The 15666-nt window shown below is 50.2% G+C and overlaps 7 protein-coding genes across 7 annotated transcripts; 1 reads left to right on the top strand and 6 right to left on the bottom strand.

Annotated features, from left to right (window-relative positions):
* Window positions 1-54: 54 nt before the first annotated feature.
* CC1G_05095 (cell division control protein 45) lies at window positions 55-2507 on the bottom strand (the record flags this gene model as incomplete). The annotated part of the gene is made up of 8 exons (XM_001833343.2): window positions 55-187; window positions 244-594; window positions 653-1105; window positions 1166-1483; window positions 1532-1680; window positions 1734-1901; window positions 1949-2176; window positions 2238-2507. 8 exons carry the CDS (start codon window positions 2505-2507, stop codon window positions 55-57), a joined length of 2070 nt encoding a protein of 689 aa, XP_001833395.2.
* Window positions 2508-2669: 162 nt separating this feature from the next.
* CC1G_05096 (hypothetical protein) lies at window positions 2670-4170 on the bottom strand (the record flags this gene model as incomplete). The annotated part of the gene is made up of 6 exons (XM_001833344.2): window positions 3877-4170; window positions 3116-3827; window positions 3050-3065; window positions 2887-2996; window positions 2766-2830; window positions 2670-2706 (listed from the first exon to the last, which is right to left on the bottom strand). Exons 2-6 carry the CDS (start codon window positions 3479-3481, stop codon window positions 2670-2672), a joined length of 594 nt encoding a protein of 197 aa, XP_001833396.2. The 5' UTR covers window positions 3482-3827; window positions 3877-4170.
* Window positions 4171-4329: 159 nt separating this feature from the next.
* On the top strand, window positions 4330-7357 carry CC1G_05097 (translation initiation factor IF-2; the record flags this gene model as incomplete). The annotated part of the gene is made up of 9 exons (XM_001833345.2): window positions 4330-4413; window positions 4462-5185; window positions 5241-5300; window positions 5353-5443; window positions 5498-5909; window positions 5965-6179; window positions 6233-6786; window positions 6845-7153; window positions 7206-7357. The coding sequence occupies 9 exons, from the start codon at window positions 4330-4332 to the stop codon at window positions 7355-7357; spliced, it is 2601 nt and encodes an 866-aa protein (XP_001833397.2).
* A 256-nt stretch (window positions 7358-7613) lies between these two features.
* CC1G_05098 (diploid state maintenance protein chpA) lies at window positions 7614-8859 on the bottom strand (the record flags this gene model as incomplete). The annotated part of the gene is made up of 6 exons (XM_001833346.2): window positions 8761-8859; window positions 8622-8708; window positions 8206-8559; window positions 8126-8149; window positions 7799-7918; window positions 7614-7649 (listed from the first exon to the last, which is right to left on the bottom strand). Exons 1-6 carry the CDS (start codon window positions 8845-8847, stop codon window positions 7614-7616), a joined length of 708 nt encoding a protein of 235 aa, XP_001833398.2. The 5' UTR covers window positions 8848-8859.
* A 517-nt stretch (window positions 8860-9376) lies between these two features.
* CC1G_05099 (hypothetical protein) lies at window positions 9377-10510 on the bottom strand (the record flags this gene model as incomplete). Its single annotated transcript, XM_001833347.2, has 5 exons — window positions 9377-9399; window positions 9569-9604; window positions 9663-10071; window positions 10123-10387; window positions 10488-10510. The coding sequence occupies 5 exons, from the start codon at window positions 10508-10510 to the stop codon at window positions 9377-9379; spliced, it is 756 nt and encodes a 251-aa protein (XP_001833399.2).
* A 1789-nt stretch (window positions 10511-12299) lies between these two features.
* On the bottom strand, window positions 12300-12654 carry CC1G_05100 (hypothetical protein; the record flags this gene model as incomplete). Its single annotated transcript, XM_001833348.1, has 4 exons — window positions 12300-12339; window positions 12398-12450; window positions 12504-12584; window positions 12640-12654. The coding sequence occupies 4 exons, from the start codon at window positions 12652-12654 to the stop codon at window positions 12300-12302; spliced, it is 189 nt and encodes a 62-aa protein (XP_001833400.1).
* A 2085-nt stretch (window positions 12655-14739) lies between these two features.
* Window positions 14740-15459, bottom strand: CC1G_13932 (hypothetical protein; the record flags this gene model as incomplete). Its single annotated transcript, XM_002911846.1, has 2 exons — window positions 14740-14895; window positions 15307-15459. 2 exons carry the CDS (start codon window positions 15457-15459, stop codon window positions 14740-14742), a joined length of 309 nt encoding a protein of 102 aa, XP_002911892.1.
* Window positions 15460-15666: the final 207 nt, after the last annotated feature.

Raw genomic sequence — 15666 nt, forward strand, 5'->3', positions numbered from 1 at the left:
AAGATAACCAAAAACAGGGAAGATAACGCAAGTACATATAATGAGGGTAAAAGTCTAAGAACACAGCGCCTCCAAAAACGGCTTCAAGTCCTTCTCGTCGATCTCAATGACATTTGTATTAAAAGAAGTGTGTTGGATTTCGGTGTTGGTCGTGGCACTTGCATTCAAGAAATTAGTGGAAAAGGTGCTATCACGGGCATGAGCTCTGGCGGTCCAGCTATTAGATAGGAAACAACCACTTACTTCCGACGGATGTCTCCAAACTCTGGGGAGGCCATGATACCGGCCACGATGTACGTGCCTTTGGCTTCATTCAAACATGCGACTATAAACGGAAGATCCTTCCGTTTAGAACGCGCAGCGGCTGCCGTCGCTGGAAGGCGATCTCGGAGGGCGTCAATGAGCCAGAGAGCCAACCGTGTCAACATCCCTGGATGGTGGAAGAGGTGAAGGTCAGGTCCCTGCGTCAAGACTACCACGCGGTGATTTCGCATTGTCTTAATGTCCTGCTTGTCAATAATTGACGTCCCTTGGCGGATAATCGCTTTGTGAACTGCCATTGCAAGACTGATCGCCTCTCGCAGGCGCCTGATGCTGGCCGGGCGTTATGCTATTAGTTGACTGTGACGATCAATGGAAGTAATAGCCTTACTCCGTCAGAGCATCGTATGCACTCCAGAAGTTTTTCTTCCACCAATCGACACCCGCGTTTTCTTCTGGAAGATCATCCCCATCGGTTGTGGGGCCATTGGTGGGTTGTTGAGCAGATCCTCCGCCAGGTTTAATCGCGGGAAGAACATCCTTCTCATAACCAGCGGCCTCCCATTGCTTTCCTCCACCAAACCATTCGCCGCCATTGCGGTGTCCTTCCAACTCGATCTCCATTCGGGTGCCTCCTGCAAAATCCAGTAACGCATTCACACTCTCCACTGCGTCAGCTGCAGAAAGTGGTTGTGAATGGTACCCGTAACATCGCATGAAAGAAGGGTACGAAAGTTCGACCAAGCCATATTCGGGGGCCACATCGTCCAATTTCTTGATCAAGGCACGTTTAAGATCCATGTCCATATGCGAATAAGGCTGTTGCGTCTGAGAAACAGAGAATCTAAAACAAAAGGGACGTTGGAAAAATAGCACCTTGGCAAGAAAGTGACAGTAGACGCACCCCATTTTTGCCAGGAGGCCTGTCAGCCTTTTCCGACCCCGCTCTTTCCAGATCCCGAGCTTGCTTGCGACATAACTGGAATGGTACATCGCGTCATAGAGATTCCAATGTCTGAACAACATGAAGCGGAGTTCCTCTGTCGGACGAACGCCCCAGTCGTCTGGGCTAAGGGAGTTCAGGGAGTGTGATTCTTCTGAATTTGAAGGAAGGGGGTTGAGTCGGGACACCTCGTCGTGATAAACGCTATGTTGTTGTTCATATTCGTCTCGCGATATTCGGGCGGTGGCATATTGGTAGGTCAAGCCAAGGATCGCGAGCCTAACGCGAGGTGAGAGACGTTCCTATAAATACTCTGCGCAGACTGACCACAGTAAATCATTGTCGACGCGTTCTAGAACGGTGGCTAGAATGTACACGGTGCTGGCTGCGCTCTGGCCATAGGATGTCCCCGCATAGTAATACTTGTTGAGCTTCTGTTTGTATTGGTACACTTCTTCTCTTGAAACGCGGTAAACCTGGGAGTGTGTAAAGTGCCTTGCCGAGGATATGGAAGAATATAGGTGCTCACGCTCTCATCCAGCTTTCTCCGCTTCCGTGAGTCCCTCTCCCCTTCCCTAGACTTCCGTTTCCCGTTAGGAGAGCCGTTCTCGTCGTCTTCAGCCTCTTCCTCCAGATCTTCTTCATAGAAAGATTCGTCGTCGGACTCTTCGTCGTCAGAATCTGGCAAAGGTTCAAACTACCACAGCCATGAGTAGAGTTATATTATCCCTGAATAACACGCACTTCAAGCGTTTCCCAAGCCTTGCGCAGATCTCCCAGCTTCTCTGCGTCACCGTCGTCCCAAAGCACGACCCTCTCGCCGTTCTCCCCCGGCGCAAACAAGTTGGCCATACTCCGAGGCCGTGAGGAATCGATGACATGAATACAGACTTTGGTATCGAATTCTCCGAACCATTGAGGAGTTGGAAGGTCGCAAAAGTTACCCATGTTTATCAGAATCAGCGTATGCAGCTAGAGAAGCAGGGCGTTAACGAATATTGCGAGGTGCTGGCGGGCTAGCTCGACTACGTACCTCTGTGTATGTACTCAGTTCGTCCCGTACAAGTTGTAGTTCCTGCACGCTTGATACAGGTATAACGCGATAGACGACATCGTCGTCAGTCAACAAAGAAGCCAGCATACGTGCAGCACACAACGCGTCGACGTCTGGGGCGACAAGCATGATAACTGACGACGCTGAGGTTTGTGGAGAACGTCTATAGGCTGAGATGATATTGTTGTAAGCATCTGAATACGATGGCTTTCCAGGCTGAGCGAGGTGTGGAGGAGGAATGTAGACCATTTTGGGCGGTGACGTTCAGATCTTTTCGTTCAAGCTGGACGCGACTTGTTGTTCTCAGCGCGTCGCGTTGTTTGGTCAGGCAAAACAAACAGAATCTTTCCGATCGAAACGGAATCTCTCGACAATCCACTAAATAGCTCGAATATCTGAAACTATGCAACTCTAATCTATAGACCCTCCGATGTGGAAGAAGCCACCCCTACGAAAGAATCCGTCGGCAGTTCTTCCAAGCAAAGGAGACAAGGGCGCTGGACTTACCCTCCTATCCGCGAATGACGCGAGAAGTAGTCAAAGTCAATGTTCACGGCCAATGCAAGACAAAGCTGAGAAGTGTAAGCGTCCAGAGATAGTAGCATGGTCTCCAGGAAATGTAACTCACCGCACGTTGGTCGAGGGTCAGGTTCGACCGTGCCCTCCTGGGCAGGAGAATTTGCTGGTTGTCCCACTCAATCGGCTGATCCCCGGCGCCAAATTGAACGAGATAGCGACCTATACCACCGTAGTAGGACCTCTATTCAGATTTCTTTTGGCAATGATCATACCTGTATCTGTGAAAATCTGTTCCTCCGAGGTCAGTTGTATGCAAAGGAAGGAAAGGTACAACCCACCTCTCTTCCAAAACCTCTGAATGCACGGTCTATCACAGCCATTTCCTGTCCATGTGCATCTAGGATGGGGAAGCGCCACGCAAGGAATCCAGAATCCACTTTGGCGAATTGTTGAAAAACTTGACCAGACGGCTCGGGTTCAGGCTGTGGATCCGATGCTAGTGAGAGAATACGTTTAGGGTTTTCTCTAGAGTGCACTTGTGATTGGAAGTCGAATGGAGAATGAAGGACACGGACTTGCCTCAAGAAAAGGTCGTACTGTCTTCTCCAGGGATGCCATATTTGTTGAACCTCTGCAAAGGTATCAAGGACGGGCTCTTCGTTTGAGGTGTAGTGGTCGTAGTTGTCCAGCCGTTGAACATACATCCTCGAGTTGATCCAGGCGAAAGGACGACGAAGCTAGAGAAGTACTACTGTAAGCCGTCAGAATGAACTGAAGAAAGGGGTGAGTACCCGCCCATAGAAGAGGAGTACCATGAGTATCCATGATAAGGGCTTTGAACGGTCGATGAGTAGCAAACGCCTGTCGAGTCATCATTGCCAAAAATCCCCTTGGCTCTTCCAAAATGAATCCCAGTGGTTGACCTGTCTCGTCGCCTGTGATTGGGGTAAACTTCCGATTCTGTAAGTGGTAGAGCCGATAGCGCACGGACTGATTGAGTATTTGTTGGTCTGCTCGAACCCAATAAAGATATTCAACATCTCCAGCTGGCTGAAGGGGGTCAGAAGATGCAGGACACATTGCAAGTGGGCAAACTCACCGCTCGACAATCAGAGTCTCGTTGCGAGGGTTCAGCAGTGTCAACAGGCTTTCTTGAGGGTCACTAGATGGTGGTCGCTGTGCTGCTCTCCACAGTTCGGACTCGTTTAGAGACTCTGTAGATTCGAATGTGCTTTCTGCAGGACCAGGTTCGGGAGACTTTCTTCCTAACGGTCGTTGGGCACGTTGCCGACCCGATCCAGTTGGACGCTGAGGGAACCGAGAGAATGCATAGCTTCTTGTTAGTGTTCTGCAGTTGAGATATGGCGACCTTTTGAGGTGCTGGAGGATAAGCATTGGCAGAGGATATGGATGTTCGTGTTACAGACTGACGCAGGCATCGGGCGCTCGACGGATCGTGATCGTGGAGGGAAATTTCCATTTCTAGAACTCGGAAGAGCTCGCTGCCTTTTCGCTTGGCGGCTGAAATTGAGGGTTCATCGACGGTTATACGATGCATCGTCATGGTAGTCTCGTTCTCCGGCCTCAGCAGACTCTAGGTCGAGTTCGTCGCGCCTCGACGGCGGCGAAGCTCAAGGTTCGTCCCTCTATCCCAACAAACCTTTCAAAACTAACACCCTGGAAGCCTCGACAATGGGATTCTCCAAATGCAGCTCCTCAATATCCGGGGCCCAGCGCTGCTACCTCGTCGACGGCTGCTCCATCTCCTGCCTCAAAAGCAGCGGCTCTTCGCGCTAGCATGGCCAAGATGAACTCCAGGCCACCCAGCTCTGAACCTAGATCATCAGACCCATGGTCAACTCCCCGTCAAGCCTCCGGAGGCTATCGTGCTGGCACCCCGCAGAGGAATTCCGACTGGGCCTCACAGAACCAAAATTTCGCCCATTCGTTCAGGAACGATACCAGGCAATCAACGCAGCACCACAAAGGGAGAGATATCAGGCCCCAGCAATCACCTTCAACTGCTGCTAATTTCCCTCAGACTGCACCTCCCGATTCTACACAACAGTATACAGCCAACCGGCCAACTACGACAGCGCAAACCGAACATGCTTTCATTTCTACTTCCCTTCCTGTGGACATACCGTCAACCGATGAACCTCTGAAGAATCGACCCGTCCGCGTACGCTACGACTCTAAATTCAAGGAGCGAGGATCGCTTCTACAAGACGATGGCCGGCACACCCAGTCATATTCAAATAAGCATGCTCAAGCTCGAAACGTAGAGAAACCCAAGCCAGTCAAAGCGTCTTTCAAGCAGGCCAAAAAACAACGAGAGCTGCCTCCAGTTTATATCCCAACGGCCGTCTCTGTCGTGAATTTAGCTCGTATCCTTGGAATAAAACCAGGTCCGTGAATCCCAGCAGTTCAAACCGATTGTATGTACTTAAACTGAATTTTCAGCTCGCCTCCAACGAAAGATGGAGCAGGTTGGCATCACGGATAACGCGAGTTACGATTATGGTAAAGTACTTTCGAAGTTTGCTTCCAATCTACAGCTTAAACATTCCTCCAGTCCTAACCGCCGATTATGCCGCTTTGCTCGCTGAAGAGTATGGCCGCAAGCCTATAGTTGACGACGAGGCCGCTTTCGACCTTTATCCTCCGTAAGTTGTTGAACATTCGAACTCTCGACCTTAATAACAACGACCCGAATCCAGGGCGCCACATCCCGAACCTTCGACGCTCCCATTGCGACCTCCAGTAGTAACCATTATGGGGCATGTTGATCATGGCAAAACGACACTGTTGGATACTTTGCGGTCTGCGGCGGTGGCCAAAGGCGAAGCTGGTGGCATCACTCAACATATCGGCGCTTTCTCTGTCCCTGTGCAATCAGAGTCGACAGAGGGTGTCAAGTCTATCACATTCCTCGACACACCTGGACACGCTGCCTTCTCTGCAATAAGAGCCCGTGGAGCGGGCGTTACCGACACCATCGTCCTCGTTGTTGCCGCCGATGACGGACTCATGCCTCAAACCAAGGAGGTCATCGAGTTGTACAAGAAGCATCAAGACAGCGTCGGTTTGGTGGTCGCCATCAACAAAGTCGATAAACCGGCCGCCGATGTGGTATGTCCCTTGTAACCCTTTCGAGGTTGTGACGGATGGGCTGAGCGTGTTATAGGAAGCGGTCGAAAAAGCTTTGATGGCGGAAGGCATCCAACTGGAGTCTTATGGAGGCGATATCCCTGCTGTGCATGTTTCTGGTCTGACTGGCCAAGGCTTGCCGGATTTAATCGAGACCCTATCGGCTCTCGCTGAGATGCAGGATCTAAGAGCGGAAGACAGTGGCCTTGCATACGGAGAAATATTGGAATCGAAGGTTCAACAGGGGCTTGGGTAAGTACGATCAATCATGATGCTTATTCCATGCAATTTACGCTTCTTTCAAGAACGGTCGGGACGGTGCTTGTGATGAGGGGGTGTCTTAAAGTCGGTTCTCACATCCTTAGTGGGCAAAGCTACGCCAAGGTTCGCAGGATGACTGATTCCAATGGGCGCGTTGTCAAACTTGCCAAACCCGGCATGGCAGTCACTGTTTCAGGGTGGAAAACATTGCCACAAGCTGGTGATAATATCATCGAGGGCTCGGAATCGGACGTAAAGAAAGCTCTTAACAACCGAGTGCGCAGGGCAGCGATTGACGCATCTCTTTCCGATGTGGACGCCATTAACGAATCGAGACGCCATGATCGAGAGAAAAGACTGCTTCAAGAGCAATCGCCGACGCCTAATGCCTCCAGGAATCAACATTTCGAAGAGATTAATACAGACTCTGGCAAGAAGGAGCTGAGACTCGTAATCAAGGCGGATGTTAGTGGAAGCGCAGAAGCGGTCGAGGGTGCTCTTCAGGGAATTGGAAACAACGTGGCCATGAGCAGGATCATCTCTACAGGCGTCGGTGATGTGTCGGAATCGGACGTGATGTTAGCAAAGGCTGCCAACGGTATGAAAAGCCCCCATTTTCCTCGTTCAGGGTCCGAAGCTGATCTTTCCCTACTCAGCCACGATCGTTGCCTTCTCTGTGGGCGTACCTCGCTCTGTCCAAAGCATTGCCAATCAGAACGCTGTGCCAATTTGTACCTCTAATATCATCTATAAACTTATGGATGATGTGAGGGAGCGCGTGCGGTCCTTGCTTCCTGTTGTCATCGAGTCTAAGGTCACCGGCGAGGCCAACGTTCTACAACTCTTCGATATTCACCTCAAGGGCAAGGCTATCAAAAAGGTTGCAGGGTGCAGGGTCACTAATGGGCTGGTCGAGAAATCCAAATTCGCTCGTGTTGTCCGAAATGGAGAAATCATCCATGAAGGTGCGCGCTTTACTGAACTCGGAAATTTGATTTACTTAATGTGATATTGTAGGATCTCTTGATACAATGAAACACTTGAAGAAGGATGTGACAGAAATCCGCAAGGGCATGGAATGTGGTTTGAGTTTCGGGGACTTTGCAGACGTGCGCGAGGGGGATATCATCCAGATGTTCGAGCGCATTGAGAAGCCGGCCGTCCTATAATAGTACGTCTGTCCCAAAGTAACGAAGGCTCTCATTGATTTCAAACGCCTTGCTCTACAGTCCCTCTGATCGAGCTCGGTTTGTTGCGTCGAGTATGACTTCCTTTGCACCCACTGTTCCAGTGCGACCAGTAACGCCAAACGTCAAGCTGATGCCTCCAAGATCGCGATCAGTCTTCTCCAACACGGTCCAACTCCTTCCGTCTTTCTTTTGAAGCGACAACTCAACCTACGAGGGTGCGTTAAGTAATAGAGCATTATAATATCATAGATAGAACATTGTACCTTGGTTCCTAGAACAATGAAGGACGATTTTTCGGGTTCAATTGGCCCGAACAGCTCTATTGTTTTCTTGAAGCGCTTATTGTCTGGCAAGCGCATATCCAATAGAACCTTGGTGACATATGAATAAAGGTAAGGAAGGTATGGATGAGTCACGCACCTTATCTTCTTCAAACTTCACGGTGCTCTCGGTTTTGTCTACCTTTTTTGCAAAGACCGAGACCTGGACTTTGTCAACTGTTTGATAATGGTCGATGCGACATTGAACTAGCTCCTCAGTCTACGATTTCGTCAGTGACATTCGAGCTACCTATGGCATGACACTCTTGCCTTGGTATCCTTCGCCTTTGGCACGAAGCAGTGACGACCGGTCTTGCAACCCTTGATCTTGAGGAATTCCTCAAACTCCAAAACTTTCGGTTTGCAGCAAAGATAACCCTGGCCATTCATACACATCTGGTCATCCGGCAAGACGCGAACAACTTACTTTGCTTCCCTCCCGAAATAATGGCTGAAATGGCATATCAGCTGCCAGTCCCAAGTGATGGAAAGAGAAGAGACACTCACAGGAAGTGGATGATATACGCAAACAGTTCCTTCGCCGTCTCCCTTGCGGTTGACTTCATCGCTAACGAAGGTGACACCGCAACCTCGACGCTTGCAATGCGTTCCGGGCTCTACTGGGGCGTCCAGGTCGTCTTCATCTTCAACGATCGGAGGCGGCGGGGCAACAGCAGTGGTGGCAGCAGACAAGGTGGCCGGTGCTCCAATCGTGAACGTTTCCTTGTTATCGCCACCCTCTTGAATAGTGGAGATAGGGACTGGGGTAGATGCAGCAGCTTGCTTCTGCTGCTGCGCGGCGCTCGGTGCTGGTTGTGACGTGAAAGCCTCTGAGGTATGTCCGTCGGTCTCCGTGCAGCCCTGGATCAGTCAATGTCAATTGTCTCGTCCTAGCGAGGAGTAAAGTCATCGGCGACGCGTACTGGGATGGCCATGAACTCCTCAAAGTCGAGCACAGGTTTGTTGACATCTTTGCAGCATGACCACGACTTCAGACCTTCATGAAAGACCTGCGTTTGTCGGACACTACAGTCAACGGGACAATGAAGGGCTGGAACGTACTGGCGCGCCTGAATGGAAGGTACAAACCCCCGTATTGTCATCGGTTGAAAAATCTTGATTGCAACCCTTTCGTGTACAGCGAGGCATGGTTCAAGAGGCTTCCTGGACGAATAGTAGATGTTCGAGTCTACAGTAAGTTAAATAAGTAACACAACTATAAATGTAAGCTCTTGATATGGATTATATGAGATTAGATAAGGCATCGTAATTCTGGAAGTTTCTCGAGGGAGACGCGACTTTGTCTGAAGATTTCTCAATCACCACCAACGCGTCCGTGATGCGACGCGAACCTGGACGTGACAAAATTAAAGAGATCCTAGAGCCCGCGAGCAAAGCAGTATATGTAGCACTAGTTCATGAAAAGGTTGGTCTATATGATTCCCAAACCAAAAACCCAATGCCCCAAGGGCCCACCCGCGCTAACGTTCGTCCAAAGCGAAGGAACCAAGACTGTTGATGTAGTGCAGGTGCAAGTGGATCACGATACAGTGTAAGAATACCATCTTCACGTATTGCCTTCTGTATAATAGATGGGATGGTCTTCTTCTGTGTGGTTGGATCACATTCATGAACATGGACTATCCTGCGGACCCTGTCCCAAGGTCGAGATACGGCTTCATAAACAAGTCCAGCCAAGACCTGTAGAGTTTTTAGAAATGTCGACGAAGAAAGAGTAAAGCATGACTTACTCCCCCAGCAACCAGCGTGCAGGCGTTTATAACTTTGGGTGCACTTTGAACTTTCGATGGATCCCACGGAAAAGCAGGGTGGCTCAGAAATTCGTGCGCTTTAGGAGTGATGGACGCACTTGTACGCCGTGTCATCTCGAAGACCGTGAAGAAGGCTGCAAAGGCTGAAATTCAATTAGCGATGTATCGACCCAAATTAAATCAAAAACTCACCGCAAATGTCCTTTCCGCAGCCCCACTTCCATCCATCCCAGCCTCTACCAGCCATTTCTCCAACTTCATGAAGCCAATGTCTGAGTTCCCGGATTTCTTGCAGTTGTTGATGATGCGAGAGGGAGGGTGGCGAGACGCGGCTCCGAAAGACCTCTTTCCAAACACAGCTCCAGGAATGACCTCCAGATCCGCCTTCCAGGAGAAGCCGAACATTCTCTGCCGGGGCAGCGACAAGGGCCTGGCAGCCTCCAGCGAACCCTCCAGCCAATGCGGCTGTGCGTATTGGGTGATCATCTCCGAATCGTTCGGTTATTGCTTCATTGGCCAGGCCATAGGATGTCCACAAAACGGTCCCCAGTGCTGCATTCAATAGTATCGGCGGTAGGAAGTGCTTGGGCACTACCCAAACCTATGCGACTATGAGCACCGCGCATTTAATGAAACTGCGATGGGAACTTACACCCTGGGTTTTACACATAGTGAGAACATAGTTGGGGGTCAAAGAGGCACCTTCCTGTGAAGCAATGTTCCTCAAGAATTGCCATCCTGTAACTGGTTCGGAAGGTTGAGAAGCTCGATCACAGGTGCTCATGGGCCAGCAGAGAGTATCCAACCTTTCGCTGGCCTGAATAGTCGCACCGGACGAGAAAAATACAGGGCCAGTCCCCTCGTAGCTGATCGAGCGACAGCGGCCATAACCTCTGAAGCAGGGTCGTTGCTTGCGGCTACATGAGTAGGTTAGTGGGTACTTGTCGGATGTAACGGACAACATACACGATGTCAGAGACCCGTCTGCTAGCAGATTTCTCTGCGATTCATTATTACTTGGGATATAGCTCATTCAACATGACCAGGAAGAAAAGACTGGGTCCAGGAAATGGTCGACTCTGCGAATAGCGATGAAGTGAACACCCGGAGGATGAGTTACGACAACTTGAACACTGCGAGTCCCTCCGGCCGCAAGTTTCCGTGCCGCGTTTACCGTGTTCGGGGGCGGCAGCACTGCCACCTTTACCCTTCCACCGATGCTTCGACCACGGCCAAATGTCTTGTCTTTGCAAAAGGGCTTCAAACTGGCCTCTGGTTCGCCTTCGTTTCACTACGGTTTTATTAAAAGACCCTATCTGCAACGTCTAGCCGGGTGTGCGAGAAGGAACTCCTCAAAGGCGTTGAGCTTCAACGACTTGCCCAGTCATGTAGCGCCTTCGTTTTCTTTCTGGCCCACTTTCCTGTCACTCTCCGAGCAAAAGGTGCTACTCTCAGCCTCTTTACAGAAGTTGGACTCTATGGATCCAGTTCCATTGAGAAGAAGGAGAGCAAAAGTATTGAGCAAAGCACCGAAGCAGCACTCAGATGACCTTCAAAATATCTTTGGCCCAGACGAACTCTACGACTTTCATGAGGCCAGTGGTTTCCAGCTGCTTATCATATCTCTACTCAATACTCAACGCGTTTTGCTTATATAGGGTCACTATGATGGTGTTATACACCACTATCGAGAGATGCCTTTGAGTTCATGGCCCGATGCGGCCGGTCTCCCTGCAATCCTGGAGAGGTTGCATTCACTATGTCCGACCAAAGATATTCAAACACATTTGCTTCACTTGTCATCCTATGGCGATATTTTGCCACATGTGGATAATATTGAAGCAAGCGGTACCTGGATAATGGGGGTTAGCCTCGGTGACGAAAGGGTTTTGCGCATGGAGGGTGCTGCTGGCGACTCGGACAGGATCGAAGCCTATGAATTGCTACTTCCTTCAGGCAGCGTATATCTGCAAAGGCAAGGGTTCTTCCTCCATTACCCCTTCCGTGCCGTGACATTGCGTTCCAGGGATGCTGTTAGGTATCACTATAAACACTCGATCGTTCGGAAGCCTCAGAATCAATTGGGAGGACATGGTCAGCGCCTAAGCGTCATGTTCCGAGTAGGAGTTTAATCTGACTGCCCTTCCTCGAAACTGACCTTTTGGAATAGGATTTGCCGACCCGTTGACACGTGGATTGTCCCAAAATTCTGTGATAAGCATATGTTCGAAAAGCTCCTGCTGTCCGTTGAGTTCAACGAATCTCCACTTCGTTGCTGCATCCTCCGAATCGGTTCTCGAAACACCAGTCCGGGGCTCACCCGAGCGCTGGTCAATTCCGTTAGCCACGTCTTTGGACCGTATTATCTATTTTCACAAGTCTTATAGAACACTACCTTCGGAATGGCGATCGCATATGACCAAATTCAGAGAGCGAATCACGACCGGAAGAAGCTACAGAAGAAAAGAAGACGCATTTACATCCACCCCAGATTTGATTCGTTCCGTCAATTGTGAGCGCACTGTAGATCAAATTCTTCCTCCGTCACCAACCACGAGGCGTTTTGGGGTGTGTCTGGGTCATGGTGATGTTCCCAACCTTGGAGAACTGGAAGTTCATGCCCACTCCCAAAGTCTGATGGCGATCCTTGAATCAGTGGATCAAAGGCAATCTTTATCATATCTATACTATACGCGCTATAGACGGTCACCTAGTAGATCATACTTTTGGAGGGTGTAGTCATGAGCTCCCAAGTCTCCGATATATTCTGTACCGGACAGAAGGAATTCGGGCCGCTGGGCTTCATCACACAGATCTTGGATTCATTTATTACCCCTGCTGAGGGGGAACGTGGGTGACTCCGGCGGCTCTGGAGAACGATTGTGTAAGTGACTGTACCAGTGATAAGCACGTAAGGATTGACGTACGGTATTGTCATGACTCTGTTGTCGTCCGCCTTTAGAGTGAGCATTTGCGTTCCCTAAATAACCATACGTCAGGACTGTGCGTGAAACCACCAGAATCCACACGTACATCCTGAAGGCGGGTCGAAGACTGTACAGTCGCATAGATCACCTCCCCAGTGGACTGCCAGAAAAAGACACGGGTTCCGGGCTAGAAAATGAGGCTCAGTACTTGGGGGGACGTCGCTGAGTGAACCAGCACTCACGGGGAATGCGTTCATAGCCAAAATAGCGCCAGGGGGACGTCGTTGTGGTTAGAGGATCCAACGTCGAAGGGTCTCTCTGGTTAAATACCTAGAGGAGGCCAGCCATGCTACCTCGAGGGATATTAACGAGTTTTCGGTCAAAGAAGCCTTCCTAATGAAATCTGAACAGGAGCAGATACCAGATTGTCGATTGACCAGGGCAGGGACACTACCTCAGGGAAGGTACAAACCGAGGTCTAGGATCAAGAAGTAACATTTCTCTTGCCGGGAGAACTTGTGATTTCGAAACTAATAGAGTAACCCGCAGACTCGCCACGAACCTTCACAAGGATCAAAGTCCTCTTTAAAGGTCGACGATCGATCGTTCGCAGCCTTGTCGATGAATTTGATCTTCTATTCACGGGCCCTATGAACAACGCCTGGCGTGTAGCAATTATCTACTTTCGTCGGAGAAGAGTGCCGTAAAGCCTTGCAGCATTGCCAATAGTCCCAAGCGCGGTGGTTTGGAAACGCGTGTAACAGGCGTGCCTTTCATTTGCAGGATAGTTCGACGCTGCAGACTCTGGTAAAAACAAAGAGCGTCGGAAGTAGGTCCCGCCCTTGGTGTCGAGATTTCATGATCCACATGGGGCGACGCGCAGAGCCCTTGTTTCCGGAGCGTAGTCGGCAGACCAGGCAAGAGAGGAGACATTATGAACGACAGATGTGGCACAGATAAAGACCAGTGACCGTGACGCGCGCGTGCCGTTCCCACCCATTCCGAAGGTCCAGGCTGGGGCTTCTTTCCAGCTCTTCCTGATTTGATGTCTAAATTCGTCGGAACAGAAATTTCAATTTTCTGACAAGTCCAGAGAGGTTGACGAAGAGGTCTCTTGCCCTTCAGTGAATGGAGCATTGATTTCAAGGAGTCCGACGCCGTCCAAGCTAATCGTGTGGACTCTTTCACCATATATCCAGAGATGGACACACACATGCCTTCCTGTGTGGAATAACGGCCTAGCGCCGTCCTTGATGTCTGGAATGATCACGATGCAGCACGCGGAGGTGAAGTAAACACAACGAGGGACCTATTAGTGCGTTCATTCGACCGAATGTATGAGACGTCACTTACACGGAAGAAGCACTGCTCTGACAGGGATAGAAGATGTGCGCAGCTAAAATCAAATATAAGTATGTACACAGTGCGCCGTCAACCTTCGCATCATGCACACCCCCGCCGCCACTGGGGTTTGCGACGAGACAATGCTCTCGAGGCAAGATCCGCAGAGTTCCAGCACGCGTCACCTTCGGACGTGTTGTGGAGGCATACCCAACAATCATCAAGAGCCGGCCCAATCTGTAGGATCGTTATGGTTGCATAGGTACTGTGCATATCTGGGGTAACCTGAAACCTTGTCACCAGCGAAGCGATCCGTCATCAGAACATCGATGGGACGACAATAACCACGAAACTTCGGCGGCTCCGAGAACCTGGCAAACGTATGGCTCATCCGTCCTCTCCAGTCGATCCTTCGTGACTGTGTTTGGGGAGGGGCAACAAGGGATCAATTGTAGGCTCCAGCAGAGAAGTTCCCCGTTCGGAGGTTTTGCACTACACCCTTCACGAGACGGGAGCATCTTTCAGTTGTCTTCATTGTGTTGGATACAGGTCCCTCAGGCCGCGACGTGAAGCCGGCGAACCTACCCAGGACCTGATTGCGAGAGTGTCTAGGTTGCATGATAGCTGTCGAAGAAGATTGATTGTTCCCTGAGGCCAAGTTGAAGTACAGCGAGTGCAGGCTACGCAGGGTCCAGCTTGCTGACAGACAGAGAGCCCCATGCAAGGTAGAGACATGTTCAGAAGGGGCTTCCGCTGCCGTAAGCACGGTAGAAACTGGACCGTAGGACCTGGTGTCAGTCTACAGCTCACCACAGATTTCACAAGCGTTGGGGGGTGGAAACAAGCCTGAATTGTTGTTCAGTTCTGGTCGATAGTCAGGTAGCGTGGGAAATGGCCCACACCCTCGATCCATTTTTGGTGACCTTCTTTCTTCTCCTGGCAACCACATAGAGTCAAGGCTGGTCCCCAATCAAACTCCTCATGAAGTAAGGCAGGATTGTCTATGCGTTGGAATTTGAGAGCACCATGCCTCTCTTCAAGATCCAGTGCGTGGCGTATGCTTCCTCGGCGTTCTGCTCTTGACGGAATCCAAGGACGGGAAGCTTATGTAGTCTCTTCGCTCGGTGATGATTAACGGGGCTGTGATATCGAATCCACTGCGTGTAGTAAGTCATTCTCGACTGCCTTTCCTCTTCGGATAACCGCAAGTGGGATAAAATTGAACCGTTAAAACATTCAATTAGCCAATGTCGTACTGAGATTGCCTCCGAGTAGGAAGCCACCTTTAACTTACGCCAGAACACAGGAGTTATTCCAGCCTCAGGCTGTGCGTACTCAAGGTCTTTACGTGATTATTGGTCTTTTAGGATTGGCAGGTTCCCCAGGATTTATTATTATTACTATTTCTGGATAGAAACGGGAAGGACAGTGCTTTTTCACGAGAGCTTCAAAGGCACGCACGCGCACCCCTCCTCCCGCACCTCAAGTAATCCAAGGTGACCAGACCCTTTCATGCTCTGTCATCTATCTGATTATGTTCTACACCAAGGCGGACTTGCTCTGCTCACCGTGATCTCAGTAGAACTATCCCTGCACAAACTGGGATAAGCCAGAGCTAGCACCCGCCACCGCAATCCAAGCCTGCTCAGGCTACCGTCACTTCGATTCAAGTTCCAGAATTGGACCTGCAATGCGGGAGATTGTTCTCCCTGATACTGCATGTCGATCCTTGGAAACTCAATCCATATTTAAATCCATGCTTCATAGATCTCTTCGAGGTAAGGAAGAGTGACGCTAGTCAACGGAGATCTGTCGCGGCTCAAGCAAGCCCCACTCCATCTGCATGCGACTCCATTGCGCGATCGTAGATAACCTATAACATGACAATTCAATTCCTTGCTTCAGTAGCTTGTCGAAACCCACATAGA

Source organism: Coprinopsis cinerea (assembly GCF_000182895.1).
Source record: "Coprinopsis cinerea okayama7#130 chromosome 2 map unlocalized cont3.2, whole genome shotgun sequence".
NCBI lineage: Eukaryota > Fungi > Basidiomycota > Agaricomycetes > Agaricales > Psathyrellaceae > Coprinopsis > Coprinopsis cinerea.